At 34.1% G+C, this 16,238-nt stretch overlaps 1 protein-coding gene across 21 annotated transcripts in view; it reads left to right on the forward strand.

The window, feature by feature from the left end:
- Positions 1-16,238, forward strand: part of LOC141394168 (uncharacterized) — a 162,402-nt gene that overhangs the window by 83,373 nt on the left and 62,791 nt on the right. For 7 of the 21 annotated variants that reach the window (XM_073968117.1, XM_073968124.1, XM_073968128.1 and 4 more), the window contains 2 exons: positions 10,453-10,635; positions 15,102-15,163. In XM_073968117.1, the coding sequence (XP_073824218.1) occupies positions 10,616-10,635; positions 15,102-15,163 (82 nt within the window). In that variant the 5' untranslated portion in view covers positions 10,453-10,615. Of the gene's footprint in view, positions 1-10,167; positions 10,636-15,101; positions 15,164-16,238 lie in introns of all 21 variants that reach the window. The other 14 variants (XM_073968114.1, XM_073968113.1, XM_073968115.1 and 11 more) reach the window with 3 other exon arrangements.

Consider the following 16,238-nt stretch of genomic DNA (forward strand, 5'->3'; position numbering starts at 1 on the left):
CTATGAACATTGTAGTTTCCGAAACTGCAAAAACTTCCCAAGTGTAAGCACTTTTCAATTAAAGTTAGTTAAGTCGTTCTTTAACATTATACCAAAAGTAAAGAATGCAGCCGGAACAACAATCATGAAAACTTTCGACTTATATTATTTTGTCACGACTTAGCTAGAGTTTGCCAATTGGTTTCTGAGATATTAGATCGACCATGCTGTGGCTTAGTCCAAACATGAGTTTTGTAGTCTCAAACAGTACTCTGAAAATTATTTGGAGTCTATGAATCGTAGTCTGCATCGTCCGTTTTTAAATTTCTAAAGTTTTTAATTAATCAAATTTGGCGTTTTTATGGCATTAAAGAATAGTTTATTCTTAGGTTATCGACACAATAGCTAGGTATAGAAGTCCAATCTGTGCTCGCAGATACGTGTTATTCTTCTTTATATAAGTCGTAAGGGTTTTTCGATATGTAATTAAAAAAAATGAGGCGTTATGTTCGGGTCGAACTATACCCCTATACCCTATAACTCCTGTATAACTCAATTCGTCCCACTCGCGAATATAGTTAAGTAGGGATTGGATTAAAACGTGGATATATTTTAACCACTTTCTGCATGGAGGCTCTTTCACAAAAAGGAATCCCAAAATCTGTATTACAGATGATATTCTAAAAATTAGATTAAGAGCTTCGAAATACTGAAAATCTTGCGATAGCAGAAATAATGGCAATTCTCTGTACTTTTAAAATGCTGGGATATACCATAACGTTGACGTATATTTTTAATCATATAGGTCCAAAATACTGAAAACGGGGCGCAACTTTTATATGGCGACTATACCAAACGTGGTTTCAATTTCAATTCTAAATATCTTATATTTAACTTATATTTAATACTCGGTAAAGAGTTAAAATTGTATCCTAAATATTGTGATCTTTCTCTACTGAATTTTTATACTTTGTGTCAATATTTCATATAAAATCAACAGCTAAACCTTAAAAAAGCTTTACGTAACCCTACACACCATTTTCAATTTTCATGATTTTTGGTCAAGTTGGGCCCCCCCCGAAAGGAAATCCTGCGTACGTCCCTGCAAGGTATCATATGAAAATAAATGCTGCCAGCGCACACTGGTCCAAACCATTGATCTAGCGCCGCAAAAGTCAAAAAATCAAAGTATATAATTGCGAAATGTTTTCCATTGTATCGATTACAGACACTCTGCTGACTAAAAATTTGTTTTTACTTTTGTTGTTGTTGTAAATATTCACTCAGTTATTCAAGCGTAACTACAAAGGTCCTCTAAGGTCCAGTCCAATTTTGATTTTACTAATTAATTTGGACTTCCTAGATTCCGAATGACCCCACTTTAGCTGCAAATAGCTGCAAATCTTGCTGATAAATGGTCTTGAAAAATAGCCTAAATCCTCAAAATAGCCAAAATCTGTCGGTACAGTTATATGGGGGCTATATCAAAATGTAGACCTATGGTCACAATTTTTGGTGGAGAAGATGTATAACCAACGAGAACCTCCTATACCAAAATTCAGCTTATTTGGTCTGAAAATGTAGACAAAATCCTAACAATACCGAATATTGGGATGTACCGTTATATGGGGACAATATCAAAACGTAGGCCTATGTCCACAATTTTTGGTGGAGAATGTTTGTGTCCACTGGGAACCTCAAATACCAAATGACACCTAATTTGGCCGGAAAATGTAGCTTTAAACCCCCAAAATACTGAAATCGGGAGGTACCTTAGGCCCCTTGCCTATACCCAAACGTGGACCTATGTCCACAATTTTTGGTGGAAAGGTTTAGTGACCACTAGAAACCCCAAGTACCAAATTACAACTAATACCGAATATCAGGAGGTACCGTTATATGGCGGCTATACCAAAATATTAGCCGATGTAGTTCATATTTAGTCCATTATTACCCACGGACACATACTACGTTTGTGCAAAATTTCAAAAAGATATCTCCATTCGTTTCCAAGTTATTAATTTCGCACCGCTAGATCAGTGATTTGCACAACTGTGCAGCGTTTGGAAATGCAACGAAATGTAACCCGGATTAAGGTAATGTAAACACATTTATGGTTTGTACGTGGTAAAAATCGCTAGTTTCGTTTTATATTTGACCTAAAATGTATTGAAGTTTCAGAATACGATTTCGAAAATCCTCTTATGTCGAAAACTGTTAGAAATTATGAGGAAAAATGTCGCCTTTAATATTTTATTATTCCTCGTAATTTCCGATATGTCTTGACATAAAATGATTTTCAGAACTGTTTTCTAAAATTACAATAAGTTTTATGCCAAAATCGAACGAAACTTGCGATTTTCACGACGCAGAAACCAAACATGTCTTCAAGTTACCTTAGTCCGGATTACGTTTCGTTGCATTTCCAAACGCTGACAACATTATTATCATATGAGACCTCGAATATTGTTGCAGAAGGACTGCTATTATCTATCTTCGTCCAAAATTCGAGAATAAATTGTCATATTTAATCATATCAATCACATTTTTATTATGTATTTCGAATGTTCGTCTGACTATATATTCATGCAAAATTTTTAATAAACGACAAATTTCAGTCAGAAGGCTTTTACGTCCAACAAAGACTAAATACGAAATTTCAGCTATATCGGTGGGTTGCTATGGCCACAATCTTCAAAATACAGAAAATCGGAAGTGCGTTCTTTGGGGGCTCTGGATCTGTACCGACAAATTTCTGGAAGAAAGTTTAATTCCTCAAATGAAGACCAAATATCAAAATTCAGCAATTTCGGTGAAATATTGAGGACACAACCATCAAAATACCGGTAATATGGAGGTACCGTTCTATGGAGCGTGGACCTATATCGAAAAATTTCATATTGAACGTTTAAAACCCCAAGTGAAAACCAAATACCAAATTTCAGCCATTACGGTGGAATATTGAGACCACAACCTTTAAAGTATCGGAAATAGGGAGGTACCGTGATATGGGGGCTATACTAAGTCATGGACATATACCGACAAGTTTCTGCGGAATATTGGGGCCACAATCTTCAAAAACACCGAAAATTGGGAGGTACGTTCTATGGTGGCTTTATGACGATGTGGAGCTATACCGACAAATTTCATATGGAAAGTATAATACCCCAAATGAAGACCAAATACCAAATTTAGCCATTTCGGTGGATTATTGTGGCCACAACCTTCAAAATACCGAAAATCGGAAGATACCGTTCTATGCAGGTTGAAAGTTTTATAGCCCCAACGAAGACTAAATACAAAATTTCAGTAAATTTCGGGATGTACTTCTATGGGGGCTATATCAAAACGTGGATTTATATTATGTTGAAGGGTATAAAAATTACAACGTTTGGAATCATCTTTCTGGAAAAATAAGACAAGCTTACTGGCTAACCTAAACAATTAAAAAAATTTTTTTCAGTATAGGCACACAGGTACCTCCCGATTTTGGGAATTTTGAAGGCTTTAGCTATATATCTTTACTGAAGTGGTTGAAATTTGGCATTAATATTCTCCAATATAGGTCCACGTTTTGATATAAGCCCCATACAACGCTACTACCCATGTTCGGTATTTTGAAGATTTTATCCACATTATCTTACCGAAATGACAGAAATTTTGTATTTTGACTTCTTTGGGGCTACACAACTTTCCCCTAGAAATTTGTCGTTTTCATATTTCCCCATAGAACGATAACCGATTTTCGGTATTTTGAAGGTTTAACCGTATTGTCCTAGAGAAATAGGTAAAATTTGGTATATAGTCTTCGTTCGGGATATACAACAATCCTGCGGAGAATTGTCGGTATGGCTGTAATTTGAGGGATATATATACCCTTTTTGAAGAAGAGGTATTGTAGGTTCGTAGACTGGAAGATACAACTATACGGCTCGATGTCACTGTAGCGACTGTTACTTGGTATATCGGATTCTAAAAGGTTGGAAAGCCTACACGCATCGTCCAAATGGAATGGCTGTAACATGGTATTTCAGATTCTGAATGGATAGAAAATGTGGATGTCTCATTGGTATTAAACCTTGTTTAAAAAAAGCTATATTCATCAGTTAGTGTATTCCATTTCTTCTAGAAATATGCTTAGACGCGGCGATTGTGCTTAGTACTTCATCACAACTCATGGTTGTGGGCATAAAAAGTTCGGCCGGACGGAAATTAACGCCGTTCTTAGTTCATTTTAGTATTTTTTTATATCATTAATAGATTCTTGCAGGTTCTGGAACATATATATTTGGGGTTTCTATGGCGTAAAAATCACATGATTCGTTATATAATTGGACTAAAATGTTTGTTATTTTAGTCGGCTGACTTTTTGCACAAATGTGTATGTTGTAGCAATTTTTGACAGTTCGCTTTTATGTAACTTTTTGCTTATTTTGAACCAAATTGGCTTCCGTGTTATACCCCTGAAATTTCAAATTTCTGAAGTTATACCTAAAATGTAATAATTATCTGGTAACACCATCAATTCTCTTTTTGGTCGTATGTACATTTGGTATAAAGAGAGTGCGTCTTCTCGCTATAATAAAAATACCTTTAATTTTTTATCAAAATGCAAACTCAGCGTTATTTTTTCGTTTTTATCAGACAACAGTGAAACCAAACGACCCATACACCATACCGCACCGTACAAACAAGAAGAACCGACCATCATCAATAACAACAACAAAACTGTTGATACCAATGACGGATTGTTGTACAACGTCCAACACCAAACAACAATACAATGCGATTGTGCTCACACGAAAGTAAACAGACGACAAGAGTATCAAGCTAAATATCCCACGACAAAGTCGACAATGAATGAAGTTGTATAATAAGGGTTACCAAATTTTTGAAATACTTGGATCAAAATTATTGGTTTTCGAGAATATTTAGATTTTTATAAAGTATGTACTAAGATAAAGATATTAATAGTATTTACCTAACCTCCTGCATGTTAACCTCCATCCATCCAATAGTTACGACTCCATTATTTTAGGTAAAACATCAAATAGGGTATGTTCAGGTACACGATTTTGTATACAATGTATACATATGTTCCCATAACATCCCGGAAGGGACAAGGGAGTCTTCTCTCATATCAATGAGCCGATTCATATTGGCTCAATGATATTGGACCTACTTTCCATCGCCGAGTCCGAACGGCGTGTCATACGACACCACTAGTAGAGAAGTTTCATGGCTGAAATACTCAGGAAATGTCGCCAACATTACTGAGGGGGAATTTTGCCACCGTTGAGAATTTATTGATGTTGCTTGGCCTGGGATTCGAACCGCAGACCTTCTGAGTGCAAGGCGGAAGTGCTAACCATTGCACCACGGTGGCCCCCACACGATTTTGTATTGCTTCCATTTATAATTAATCACTGGTAATCACTGACTACAACTTTACCGAATATAGTAGATCGAAATTCGAATAGGATTCCGACATATATAATCTAGAGTTGGGCAATCTCGTTCCTTTTGCGGTTCGATCTTTTCCGTTCCGTTCCGCAAAAGGAACTAGGTCGTTCAGTTAGTTCCATGGTTCCTTTTAGTACCAACCTTTATATGCATACCCACACTCATGCTCGTTCACTCAGTTCATATCGTTCGCGCTTCTTCTTCATCAAAACAAAAGAAAAATAATTTTTTTCCGCTTTCTTCATGGTAGAATACAAATATTTAAAACAAATTTACAATCGTTTTGCTAATTAAAAATACTTCAATTGTTTTTTTTTAATTCGGCAAAAATCAGTTTAGTATGAAATGAAAGATGAAATGACACTATGAGATTTCTTATTCACTAATAAAAGATAGGAAGAGAGAGTGACAACTGATGTTAAATGAACTGATGGAACTAACTGAAAGAGAAGAGCAAAAAGAATGGGAGAAAAACGAACGAGGGACAAAAGGAACTAGCTGAACCGCATAGTCGGACCTAGTACCGGTCGTTCCTTTTGTGGAGTAGTTCCTTTGAACTAGTTCGTTCCGGAACGACACAACTCTAATATAATCCTTATTTTGGACTATTAGACTAAATTTAGTTAGATACTAACTAACAAAAAAGTCAGTAAATTGCACTTGCTGTGAAACCAAACCACTTTCACAAAAGCCTAACGGTGAATGTAGTAGGTGTTAGACCAATTACAATTAGAACATATTCAATTTTGGGTTAGGGAGATAGATAATCGGGATATAAAGCCAGCTAGCTATTCAATTCATCGCATAAGTGGACAGCGGAGTAATGTTTGCTATATTGTAGTATATGTACCAATTTGGAAACTGTTTATTTAAAGACTGGACATTTTTATTAACACACAAACGTAGAATTTTTCTCTAAAAAAATAAAAACAGAAAACTCGACGATAACAGGTGGAGATATACTAAACCAAATCGGAAATGCATATAAAAAGAGAAGGGGGATGCGACTCCTTCGGAAGGTATTTATTATAGAATTAGGAAGAATATATGCAGATTTTATTCCATTTGCCTTGTTATGAGCCTGGTACAACAAATAATGTAAAGTAAATACTACAACAAATACAACTCAACAACAACCACATAGGAATTTGTTTATGTTTGTAATGTTAGTGTCATCGGTATATGTCAACAAAACAAGGAAATGTCTATAAAGTATTGAAATTTAAAAACAAAACTAATATTTTTTCATAGTTGATTGAATATTTTGAAAAACTTGAATCATTTCATTTCGATAGAATTCTTGCAAAAATGTTTGAGGGCGCTAAAAATTCGTTGAAAATAGAGAATCTGTTTCAAAGTTTTGTTTTTGAAATCATAAAAGTACATGCTTATTATGGCTTTATTTTTTTCATTTTTCAAAATTGAAATAAATATATAATATATATATATACCTTATATTGTTCTACCGTGGTTAGGAGCAAGGCGGGCATGCTTTTTAAATATCAAAAATTTACTCATAAATGTTGAAAATTATTTACAATGGGAATTTCTTCGTTGTTTAGAAACAAATTCAACTTTTTTCTTGGTGAACAACCAAGTGCTTACATTTCCCTGATGTGTTTCTTAAACCAATTGCTTGACATTTTGAAATATTGATTTTAATTCCCCAACCAGTAAGAGTCAACAATTTTTAATCTGTTGACAATTTTTTCCTTTGTGAATTTGTCAAGAAATTAAAAAACATCATCTTAAAATTCAAGAGGAGCAATCATTTCCGTCCCTTGTACTGAGTGAAGCTGTGCCGCTATAAAAATTACCAAAATATTGCTTTAAAGAAATATGTACATAGATGCATAATTTTTCGCATTCCTCGGATATAACTGTCCCATTGACTGAAATTTCTTTACAGGTGTATCATTTCGTTTTACCTAAGATATTATTAATTTGTTTATACGCTCTAGGACCCGGTATTTTAAATAATCCGTTAGTTTATTCTATAGCGACCCGTTCTTTAATTAAAATGTTTAGCAACACTATTTGACATATTCAGGTCTCGATTGGTCAGAACTTATCCATACCAAACGCTTCAGTTCTTTTTGTTATGCATGTCATAATCTATACTATCTTTTTACCCCATCTGATAAAAATAACTTCCTATGTGTTACTTTAATCTTTTCGGAATGAATAAATAAAAAACAAAAAAAAAAACTCCCGGCAGTGCGATTCTGTAACTCATCTTTTCGGAATGAATAAATAGAAAAAAACTCCCGGCAGTGCGATTCTGTAACTCATTTTTTGAGTTACATACAAAAATCGGTAAGATTAGAATGCTTAAAATTACGGAAAAACAACAACAACAAAATTACAAAAAAAACATTTTGAGTAAATAAGAGCGCAAAAAGTAGTCGCTATGTTCTATGGATAGCAAGACTGCTGTCGACTTTTATTAAAACATTTAATTCATAATTTTGCGTTTTAATTTTACCGATCCCTGTCGGTAACTAAAAAATGAGTTAGAGAATCGAATTACTGAAGTGCTAAGTTCCTGAACAAATTTAAATTTCGATAATTTGGAGGATAGACATATAACAAATCACAATTAACATCATTGCGGATGTGGACGCTTGGAATTTAAATCACCATCAATGATAGAACTATCGAAATTTCCAGGAAATGATTGAATATTTTTGGCTAAAAACTTAATTACTGCATTTGTTGGGATATAGATCGGACCAAATGAATAACTTTTGACCACATTGTCCAACAAAACATTTCTATAAAAAACGTTAGGAAATCCAACACCCCAAATATTTAATTTAGAAAAGTTATAAGACAGTTTTAAAACTATTGCATCCCCGTTTTCACTATTATCTCTAACCGACCCACTCTAACTCTTGTTTTCCGGATAGAAGCTGTTTTTAAGGTCTATACGCCGACTAACATCGACTAATGACATAACATTATAGAATTTAGAAGATTGAACAATTATAGAAGATTGAACAATTTACAGAACGTAGCACTGAATGGATCATGCATGCTTATTCCTCCAAGTTTTTTCAATGAGAACCTCTTAACCGATGCTCCTTTTGATCTTTCTGATACCTTATTACAATTTCTCCAATTGTATGTTTTCTTATGTTTATATAATGTCTGTTCCAGAGCTGCAAGAATTTACAAATTTGTACTATTTTTTTCGATATCCTATCAGGTTTTGGAAAAGACATATAATTTTGCAATTGCTTATCATCTCTATGTATGGGTGCCACCGTGGTGCAATGGTATGCACACCCGCCTTGCACTCTAAAGGTCGTGGGTTCGATTCCCAGGCCAGGCAACATCAAATTTTCAACGGTGGCAAAATACCCCTCAGTGATGTTGGCGACATTTCCTGAGTATTTCAGCCATGTAAAACTTCTCTACAAGTGGTGTCTTAGGACACGCCGTTCGGACTCGGCAATAAACAGTAGGTCCCATATCATTGAGGTAATATGAATCGGGGTGCACTCATTGATATGAGAGAAGTCTCCCGTCTCCCTTGTCCCATCTGGGATGTTTGTGGAACAATTATTATTATTATTATTATTATTATTATCATCTCTATGTAGATTTTGATCTGGTGGATTTAGTCTTTGGCTTCCACTGTATTGGTGACATCTTGAATTTGGTTACTTACTTGCCGAAAATAATCACTAATTATAAAGCTTTCTCCTATGGACCGGAACAAAAATCGGGTACTCGAATAAATATTCTTATAAATTAGAAGTTTGTCTTATGACGGGGATTTGTATGGCTACTAGATTTTTTGGAGATTGAATGCCTATATCTCGGGAAGTATGGACTTCCCATAGATAAAATATATGTTGTTTTATTCAGGACAATGAGATCCATCTGTGGTAAAAATTAAAAAAAAAGCGGGAAGTCACATGTAAACCCGAATTATGCCCAAAGGTTCCCCATCTTTTTAATATATTATGGCAAGCCTGAAATTTATACAGGAATTTGTGAAGAGCCATTATTTGATTAATTCCTATGTTGTTTTGTATAGTACGAATTGCGAGTGGAGTCGGTAGTTTGAACATAAGACGTAGCCAACCAAATAAATAATAAGCAACACTTGCCTTAAATATTCTGAAAAAAATATTATAACATAATGTAAATTAGTAAATCAAACGATCACTCCAGTAATTGTCATTATTTTCTAACTCTCCGTAGTGTATAAAAATTAGTTTGTATATTCGGCGCTCTGTGTACTTTTATTCAGCTTCGACCGATGCCTGGGCTCTCCAATGAAAATGTGTAAACAGGTGTTGACATGTAAATAGTTTGTTAATTATTTGAATCACACTTTTTTGCACATTCATGTAAATTACAAACTAGTCTCTTGACAGTTGAAAAGGTCGAGGGGAAAACAGTAGCTCTAGTCACGTTCTTAATGTTGGCCAATTTCAAATGACGGGTGGTAGCTTCACTTACTTTGAGTGTACACTTAAAAAGTAATGGCCGATTTGAGGAGGATTATTAAGTGAGCGTCAATTTTCTTATTCTCTTTAATGAACTGAACATCAGAGGAATTTTTAAAGTACTCTTTTCTTTGATCATTTGTTTGCTTTTTTAACGGAGTGTATGCGCTCAGTTAACATTTACACTCGCAACAGACCGCACATCGTTGTGACAGCGTCGGTCTTCTTCGCTGTGAACCACGCTGAGATTTATACTGTCATTTAGACTTAAATGAGGCCTTAAACGCTGCAGTCAACGATACTATTACTCCGCAGAAAAAAGAAAGATAAAAGAAAAGAAAAGGCAACCAATAACAAAACTAGATGTTAACTCATATCGGCATTAGCTTCTGATTAAAACACGATTAACAATCGAAAAAAAAAAACAAATAATAGCAACCCCATATTTGGCTGTTAGCAATACAAATATTTCAAACAAAAAGCAATAACAATTTGCCGAATTCAGACGTGCATGTGCTCTTTTGAACACCATTAATATATACAAAAGTAGTTATCTTGTGCAGCGTCGTCCGTCATTCATAACAAACTAACTCGGAAAGAGCAACAAGTTATATGAATGTAAACAACCCATAGTGGGTTTTAATTTTTTTAATAACCTCATAAGCAAGCAATCATTTCAACTATAGGAATTGTTCCAGCATTCATCTGTAAAAATGTGCCGTTGTTGTCAAAGGTAAGTAAAAGCAACATAGAAAGTTATAACAGGCAGTCTTGATAACTAAATATCCTACACCATAATTTCATAATGAGAATAATGCTATGTTTACATTTACGAAATCCACTCGATTTCATCTGTCAAATCCATAGGTTAAACGTCAAATGAAATCCAATGAATTTCGGATGAGATTTCATTTGACGTTTGAGCTATGGAATTGACAGATGAAATCGTGTGGATTTCGTAAATGTAAACTTAGCATATGTGTTTAATACATAATCTAGTTAAAATGAAAAGAAGCCTCGATACGAACCCTAAAAACTTCAAAAATTGAAACTGAAAAAGTCATAAAATTTCGTCTTAAACAAACCCGTAATACGTCTGAAATAATTAATATGCTCGACTTAATTTACTTGTAAATTTTCACTGAGATTTAAGTGTTAGTGTTTCCAATAGAATATTAGCTAACATTCCAAAAATGTTTAAATAAAAAATACGATGACGAAAAACCTTTCTGCAACATTGATCATTAATCTTACAATTAATGTACATTTTTGTGTCGAAATTGAATTCCGTTTAAACTAATCATCAAATTATCATGATCATACATTATGTATTTGACAACGATTGTTTATCAGTCTTGTTCGGACACTATATCCCAGTGTATACTCCTAGATGATTGCCTTGAAATTTGGAAATAAAAATTCACCTGATAAAATCCAGAATGACGACATTCAGTGTGACTTGAGAAAGTTATGGAACAAATATACCTTGCACATGAATATATCGGCTACTCCAACCCATATTTTGGATTAAAACTTGTTGGAACAAACATATACGAGATGTAATGCCAGATTTATGTGTCGTTATATTATTACTTTATGGCTTGTATTTCTTTAGTTTATTTTCGCAACGTTACTAAAGCGGGGTACACACGATCAGTTTTGACTGTCAGTTTTGCTCAAATAATCGGTTGCTTGCCAGTGTGGCCGTTCATTTTTGTCAGTCATCAGGCAACCACAAAATATTGTGTGGTTGCTGGACAGTTTGACATTTATCGATATTTCCGAAAAATCGACAGTCAAAACTGATGGTGTGTACCCCACTTAACCCTTATCCCTTCTGATTGGAGGATATAAGCGCTGCCAAAAGGGTTGGCAAAAATTTACTTTCACTTTTAACCTTTAAGGATAACGACAGCTGTAAAAATAAATGGATTTCGTGCTGATCACAGCTGTGTAACTGCCCTTCTGGATGTTACTGAATCAAGAATCAAAAAACATTGGCGCCAATGAATGAAAGAAAAACAAAATCCAAAGCAGTGAAAAAGTTCTTAAATTCTATGTAAGAATAAATATTATATTATATGAACAGTTGATCATTAACAGATGATAGAAAAACAGCTGAGCGAACTTGCTAAATGTAGTTGGGAAAAATTTTTCCAGCAATCTTTATCAAGTTCTCAGCAAACAACTGTCAAAATTGTTCTCTCATTTTGCACTCTTTTACTGAACTTTTGTGTAAAAAGACAACATTTAGTAAAATTTCGTAATAATTATTACGAATTATCACGTAAAAAGACATACATAGCTTATATTAGGTGACTCATGGCTAAAACTTATCTAGTACCTGGATTAATTTTTGTATGCGAGCTATTTGCAAATTGTGATTCCTTGAGCAGACGAAAACTGAACGTGGCTTTCAATAACATCATTCGTTTATGGCTTGACCAGAACTCAACACGTTTCAGAGTATGCCAATTCTCTTTACGGTTTCGGCTTAAACTCCCTCCCATGAAAACCCTGATACTTCTACACAAAAAAAAAGGTTAAAAGTCGTTAAGTTTGGCCGGGCCCAACACCATAAAATAGTCTTAATTAAAATGGGATAATTAGTATCCTTTCCTAAATTATCTAATCTAATCTAAAAAATATGTTCAGCCAGGTAAAAGAAAGAATCTTTACAATTTTTGGTGGAAAAGTTATGTAACTGCTGGGAACCTCAAAAGTCAAATTACGGGTAGTTCCGTCAAACAATGAAAACTTTAAATGTCAAATTACAGCTAGATCGATGCTTACATGTAAAATTACACCCATTCCGGTTAAAAATTGTAGCTAAAATCCTCAAAATACCGAAAATCGGGAGGTACCGTTATATGGGGGCTAAACCATACCATGTACCTATATTGACGATTTTTGGTAGAGAATTTTAGTGACCACTGAGAACCTGAAATGTCAAATTACAGCTAGTTCGGTTAAAAATTTTAGCTAAATTCCTCAAAATACCGGAAATCGGGAGGTACCGTTATATGGGGGCTGTACCAAAACATGGACCTATGACAATAATTTTTGGAATATAAGTTTGTTGATCACTAGGAAACCCAAATGTCAAAGTATAGCTAATTCGGTTTGAAATGTGACTAAAAACGTCAAAATACGTTATATGGGGGCTATACCAAAACGTGGACTGATAATGCCCTTCATCGAACTATCTCCAGTTTTGTGGATGCTAGAATGATTACCACAGACGGAGGGAGGACAAGCATAGATCGACTCAGAATTTTAGCCTCATCAAGAATATATATACTTTATACGGTCGCAAATGATTATTTCAATGCTTTGTAAACGAAAAAACAAACTTAATATACCCTCCATACTATTTTGGGGGTATACAAAAAAACAAACAAAATACATTTTTTAAAAATTAAAAATTTCTAAATCTAATAGAACGAACAAATTGTGCCATTGATTGATATCATTAGTATCAGCAATTACATAATACAAAAATTCTTTGGAATAATGAAATACAAAGCATCAGCAATGCACATTCTTTTAAGAATAAACTCCATAACTACTTCCAAAATTTGGAACGGTCATACGACGGCGGTTCGGAAACTTCTTAGCCTATCAATGAAAGAGAATAGTTAGTTTTTCAAAAATATTTTTATTTTTCAATATAATCTCCTGAAACTTCAATACACTTAGTCCAACGCTTTCCTAGCAATTCTAACCCTTGATTAAAATAGTTTTCCTCAAGGTCTTCAAAAAAGTGGTTTACAACTGTAATTGCATCTTCATTTGAGGTAAAATGCTTGCCAGCAAGGATTTTTTTAGATTTGGGAACAAGTAAAAGTCACTGGGAGCTAAATCAGGAGAATAAGGTGGGTGGTCAAGCAACTCGTACTTTAATTCGTTGATTTTAGCCATTGTTAAAACACTCTTGTGCGCTGGTGCGTTGTCTTGATGAAAAATTATTTGTTTGTGTTGTAAGCCAGGACGTTTTTCTCGAATTTGTACATTTAATTGATCCTAAAAGTTGCAATAGTACTCTGAATTTATTGTTTTACCCTTTTGCAGATAGTCAATCAATAAAATGCCTTTGAAGTCCCAAAAAACCGTTGCCATAACCTTACCAGCCGATTGTTTTTGCTTTCCATTGCCCATTGTCCACAGTCCATTGTTTGGATTGTTCTTTTGTCTCTGGAGGATAGTGGTGGATCCATGTCTCATCAACAGTTATGAAACGACGCTTAAAATCCATTTTATTTCGCTTAAAATGATCCAAACAAGCTTGAGAAATGTTCATTCTTATGCGTTTTTGATCGACTGTTAACAAATGCGGCAACAATCTTACAGAAAGCTTTTTCATCTGTAGTTCTTCATGCAAAATTAAATGGACTCGATCATTTGAGATGCCCATGATATTAGCAATTTCACGCACTTTTATTCGTCGATCATTTAATATTGGCTACAATTTCTGTTGTTGTTGCTGTTTTTGAACGTCCACTACGTGGTTCATCTTCAATGCTTGTGCGACCACGTTTAAATTCAGCAACCCAATTTTTTACTGTTGCATATGAAGGAGCACTTTCACCTAACACATTCACCAATCATTATGAATTTCTTGTCCCGATAAACCTTTTTTATGTAAATATATAATGACAGCACGCATTTCTAATTTTTCCATTGTAAACAAATTGCGGATTCGTCTTTTTTGAACACCTGTTTCTATATGAAGGAGTTGCCAGATCGAAACAAAATTTAACATGTGTTCATAACAGAGATGGAAGTGTCCAAAACACTTAACTTTTTTCTGTTTATACCGCGCTTTTTGTGCTAGGCTAAGAAGTTTCCGAACTGCCCTCGTACAAGTGTAACCGTATGGATACTCATTGCTTACTTTTCTACTCATTTTCATAGTTTTTTTTCGTATACTTGTTATTTACTATATTTTGTCATTAAATTTACATTTGACACACTAATTTATACGTTTTTAATCTTTATGCGGAGGAATCAATAAATAAAAAAACTACAAAAACACCAGTTAGGACTTACCTGAACAAAATTTCCCTGCTACATATAGTCTAATATTGGTGTAGGGTATTACAGACTGCCCACTTGTTTCTTAAAATCTCAAAACAAACAAGTTTTATTTCATACAATATTATCACAAATAATTTGCTAATTACGATTTTATTTTTTCAGCTGTTGGGAAGATTTTTATTGGAATTGTTTCGAGGAAAAATTTTGCTATGACGAAACAATTGGTAAGTACATTTAAATATACATACATACATATGTACTTAAAGTACATACATACCTACCTAGTTATTGACTTAATACCAGCACCCATTCAGTCAGTCAGTCATCCATCCATCACCTTCATTATTCCAATTAAGGTAAAAAATGAACACATTGTGAACTATTGTTGTTTTGTTTTTAGCATGGAGTATTAAGAAAATGAGCAAAATTTTGTTAGACACTTCCGTGAATTACGTCTATTTGCATTTATTAATCATAATGATAAATTTGAAATAACAACAACATTTTATTGGCTAATGCCGGCATATACAGGCCAATTTTTGGTTTGTTTGTCTGTGAATTGTAAAACAGAAACTATGCACGTATAATTTATGTAATTGGCAGACACGTTTCACGTATAAACAGCGGCGGCGTAAGCGCGCTCAGCCATAATGCTGACAATAACCGTCCTATGTTGGAATGTTTGTATTGTTTACTTTTTTGTTTATCTCTGACGCAGTTTTGGAATCTTGAAATTGTGTCTGTGCGTCTGTGTCGTCGTTTACCTTTTTTCCCTTTTTTTTTACGTGATCTATGACACACGTCAACTCTGTACCAATTCTTGGAGTGGTTTCCAAATGTTAAGAAACTAGGTAGCAATGGGACGTAAACGTGTTTATTTTTAAACATACCATTCCTACCCTTGTTTTTATTGTCCATTTAAGAAACAATTTCTTTTTTTACATGTGAACCACTTAATTGATCTATGCTTCCTAGACAGTAGGACAAACACAATTTTAAGGGTGGCTCAACACAAAATATTCTCCATTAATGTAACTTACAAGAAGAGAACAAGAAAAAGTTAAAATTGCTGGTTAATAAATCTTTAAGAAAAAACGAAATCAGACCACAGCTGTGAGGACGTTTTTCCGCAAAGAATTATAGGAACATGCATACGTTAGAGATAACAAGCAATATGTCTCTTTTATAACTTTTCCAGTATAAATTTGAATTTGAACTCAAATAACTAAAAATTCAGAAAACAAAACACGAAAATGATCTTAAAAATGCTTAAAAAATTTTGTCAGTTAACTTTGTGTA

This window comes from Musca autumnalis, unplaced genomic scaffold (genome assembly GCF_047663935.1).
Source record: "Musca autumnalis isolate F117 unplaced genomic scaffold, ASM4766393v1 scaffold_2, whole genome shotgun sequence".
Taxonomy (NCBI): Eukaryota; Metazoa; Arthropoda; class Insecta; order Diptera; family Muscidae; genus Musca; species Musca autumnalis.